Raw genomic sequence first — 3,837 nt, 5'->3', positions numbered from 1 at the left:
GTGTGTGTGTGTGTGTGTGTGTGTGTGTGTGTATCTGGGCAAGTATTGACAGAAAAAGGTCTACAGCGGGATGAACAAAAGTATCACTATTTCTGAAATTACTAGTGAGTTTTCTTCCTATTTCTGTATCTTCCAAGATTTTCGTGATTACTATGTTACTTTCCAAACAAGAACAAAATCCTTCCGCAAAGGTAATTATGAAAAACTACAAATCTGATTTTATTGTTCTAGGGTTACAAAGAGAAGAATAAATTCATCGCAGCTCAAGGTAAGCTCTTTATTGTTACTTTCAGAACACGATTTGGGTAAAATGACGTGGGTGGCGACCACGGCCTCATCTGATAGCAGGAATGCGGGGGCTTCATTTCGGCCTCTTGTGCGTGTGTAGTGCCGCGTCTGTGTTGAATGCGGTCTGTCCCACCTGTCCCTGCACTCGCGGCACGCAGGGCTGTCTCGAATCTCACAGAGCCTTGGACTCCAGGCGGCGGTCCTCTGACGCGGAGCGGCCGCGTGTCCTGGGAGCTGGGCGGAAACACTGTATTACAGTCTGCAGCTTTGAAAGCATCCTGGGGTCGCTCTGCGCAACCGTTTGCAAAGCACTGAAGCTCATTCTCTGAACAGAGCTTCAAAAGCGCAGATGCCTTGGAGCCCCTGGGCCCTTCGGTCCCCCTCTGTGGTCAGGGCAGACAGATAAGGAGGATGACGGGTACGGCCATTTATAAGTGTAGGTGTAACAGGCACGTCGGATGTGCGTCCACACAATGTGTAGACAGACAGACGCCTGCATGAGCCAAAGGCAGGGCACCCGGGAGGGCAGTGGTGACCGTTTCGGTGTGCTGCTTGCTGCTTTAGACAGTCTTGACCTTCTCTCTGCTGGCTGAGTGCTATGTGACTCCCACGTTGTTGCTTTTTTCGGGGGTTGGGTGAGTAGCTTTTCAGATCAAGGCCACAACCACGAGGAGCTTCAGCTCTGGAGGCACGCCCTCATCCTGGCACAAAATCCACTTTGTTCGTGTGAGTGTGTCTGACCTGACCAATCGTCCCTCCGACCCCGGAGCTGGCGCGGGTCGGGATGTGGCGCCAACAGCAGGTGGCCTGGACCTGCTCCCTCGTAGGCGAGGGTCTTTCAGACAGCAGGTCCTGGAGTCAGTGCACATAAGCATCACTTGAGAACTTATTAAAAATGCACAGTCCCTAGGAAATAGGGAAAAGCATGTACGCACACAGCCAGAGGACAACAATGTCGGAAAAGCTGGCAGATGTTAGCCGACACAGACGCATCTCTCTCGTCAGCAGGGGAAGCAGCCCAGGGCTGAGGCGGCAGCTCCAGGGAGAGGGGCCTCTTAATCTTCCTGCTCCACCCTCCGTGGCGGATCACTGTCTCCCTCAGGGTCACAAAATGGCTGCTGTATCTCCAGGCACTGTGTCTGTATTCAGGCAGGAAGGAGGGCAAAGCGCAGAGGACTTTCTTCTGGGGACGCTTTAGCTTGTGTTCAGACCCTTCCCTAGGAACGTCAGCCCACATCTCCCTGGACGGCCCCGAATCACCGGCAGCTGCAGGGGCAGCTGAGAGATGAGGGCAGGGGTTAGATGTGGGGGGTGAGTGGGCCAGCGTGCAGCCTGTCTGTCTCTCACACGCAGACACTTGTGCAGCTCTGGAGTGGGCTCTAGTCTCCGGATGCTATGACAGGCCCCTGAGGGGGCGCACAGCACTCTGACACGCAGGCTGACCCAGGCCTCACCTGAATGCCCTTTATTGCTCATGAATGGGGTCACCCCCCGGGCGCAGCTGTGTGGCTCCCCAAGGACGTCCCAGCCCCAGCGGGGGAGCAGGTGCGTGGCTGTGGTGGGACGGGGTGGGGACGCCGCAGACGTCCGGGTCAGCTGAGCAGCCCTTCCGTGCGTCGCAGCAGCTGGGCCGTGGCGGCCTTCGCGGGGCCCCGAGGCCAGGGTGACCGGGGCTGGGACCCACGGTGACCCTCTTCAAGTCTGACCTTGGGCTCATCCTCTGCCTGCAGGCCCCAAACAGGAAACAGTGAATGACTTCTGGAGAATGATCTGGGAACAGAAGTCGGCCATCATCGTCATGTTGACAAACCTGAAAGAAAGGACAGAGGTGAGCCTGGCCTTCTGGCCCACAGAGGAGTCTCTCGCAGCTTCGCTGGGGGCTGCTCACCACATCCTTTTCCTATTCCTCTCCCTTATCGCCGCAGAAGAAGAAGAGAAAGAAAAAAAAAAAAACCCCACCAGTGGCTCACAGCATTTTTATCTTAAAACAAATACACTGTGTTCCAAGAGTCTCACTGCCCCAGACCATGATGCGAAAATGTCACGGAGTTACTTTTTTCAGCCGAGGGTCCCCGGCCGGCCGACTGCTCTCACGCCTTGGCGGGAGCCACGGACCTCAGAATTGAGAGGCTCAGCGTGGTGGGCATGTAATATGGCAGGCCTCGGACTAGAATTAAAAATGGATTTCCTGGTCCTCACCCAGACCAGAGAAATGCGTTAGAAAAACAAGGTACATTGAGGGAATATCACCCGTCACCCCCGTATTAGCTGTTTCTAATGTAAGAACAGGACGCGCGTACTTTATAAGAACTTGAAACCTCTATAAAGAAGGTTAAAGGGATTCACTTCCTACATGTGACAGATGTTCCTTCAGGTCCGCTCTCCTGGACAGACACTGGGGCGGGGTGCAGCGAACCAGCTCACAACCTCCCCCCCCCCCAGCGATTTATATGCCGCTGGGCGGGGCAGACGTTGAACAGAAAGCAGATCAACGTAAACTGTGTCAGGAGGTGACAAAAAATAGCAGGGAGCACAGGGCCCGAGGTGGTCAGGGAGGGCCGAGCAAGCCAGGGGGACAGAGGGCTCAGTGGGCGGAGTCCCGGGTGGGGGGGCATGCAGGGCTATCTTTGTGCCTTCCAGCCCTTCCCTTCTTACCTATGGGACACCGACCCCTATGGAATAGAGCAGAGCACAGCTTGATTGTGGCTTCGGGGCAGGAAGGAGGGGGAACCCCCAGAGGGAGGAGCACCCCCTCCTTGGGTATGGGGCAGGGCAGGGCCTGGAGTGGCACCGTATCTCCAAGGCTGGAGGGAACTTGACTAAATCCAGGCCGAGAGAGGCACCACCGGGCAGGGCGATGTGACTGCCAGGCCGGAATAATCCACTGGGGCCCCAGCCATGCTGGGAGCAAAACCACTAGAAATGCGTCGGGGAACCAGGCTTGGGCTCTGATGGAAGGCTGAGATCAGGGGCCCGTGGAAGGCTTCTCAGCAGAAAGCAGGGCCTGAGTTTTAGGAAGTGAGCTTGCTCTCCAGAGTAGAAGACTTAGAGGCTAGAAGGAGACTTGCTAGGGATGGGAAGACATTTCTAGCATGTTCCAGTGTGAGGGCCAGAACCAGGTAGCGGCAAGCAGGTGGAGAGGAAGGGCCTGTGTGGTGGGAGACCTCTGTCCTGCTGGTGCTGGTCCAGCATGTTGCTGGTCTCCACCGAGACCCACTGTCACGCACTGGCCTGGGACCCAGGCAGCTGAGCTTGGGCTCAGGGGAAGGGCTGCCCTTTGAGACGGAAGTAGCGGGCCTGGTTGGGGGAGTTCCACTGGGGCTCGGGGGGTACACTGGCCCACAGGCAGGGCAGGCAGGGAAGAGTCCCCTCCCGGTGCCACCTTAACTAATTTGTTTTATGCGTGCCAAACAGCACAGGAAAAAGCCTCCAGTCACCGTTTCCTGTTGGGTAGGATGGGGTTTTTGTTTTGTTTCCAAGGGGGGTTGGGACAGGGCTGGAGACGGCCACCCTTCCCACGGGGTGAATCCTGTCCTGTGGATGGAAAGA

At 56.3% G+C, this 3,837-nt stretch overlaps 1 protein-coding gene across 12 annotated transcripts in view; it reads left to right on the top strand.

The window, feature by feature from the left end:
- PTPRE (protein tyrosine phosphatase receptor type E) overlaps positions 1-3,837 on the top strand; it is a 139,991-nt gene that overhangs the window by 113,936 nt on the left and 22,218 nt on the right. For all 12 annotated transcript variants that reach the window (XR_005833211.1, XR_005833210.1, XR_005833209.1 and 9 more), the window contains 2 exons: positions 232-268; positions 2,019-2,116. Coding sequence is in view for 7 of the 12 variants with exons in the window: in XM_040624227.1 (XP_040480161.1) it covers positions 232-268; positions 2,019-2,116 (135 nt within the window). In the remaining 5 variants the exon portion in view is untranslated. The remainder of the gene's footprint in view (positions 1-231; positions 269-2,018; positions 2,117-3,837) is intronic.

Source organism: Ursus maritimus, unplaced genomic scaffold, assembly GCF_017311325.1.
Source record: "Ursus maritimus isolate PB19 unplaced genomic scaffold, ASM1731132v1 scaffold_7, whole genome shotgun sequence".
Taxonomy (NCBI): domain Eukaryota; kingdom Metazoa; phylum Chordata; class Mammalia; order Carnivora; family Ursidae; genus Ursus; species Ursus maritimus.
Note: the sequence above shows the minus strand (reverse complement) of the source record. Positions and strands in the feature narration are given on the sequence as shown.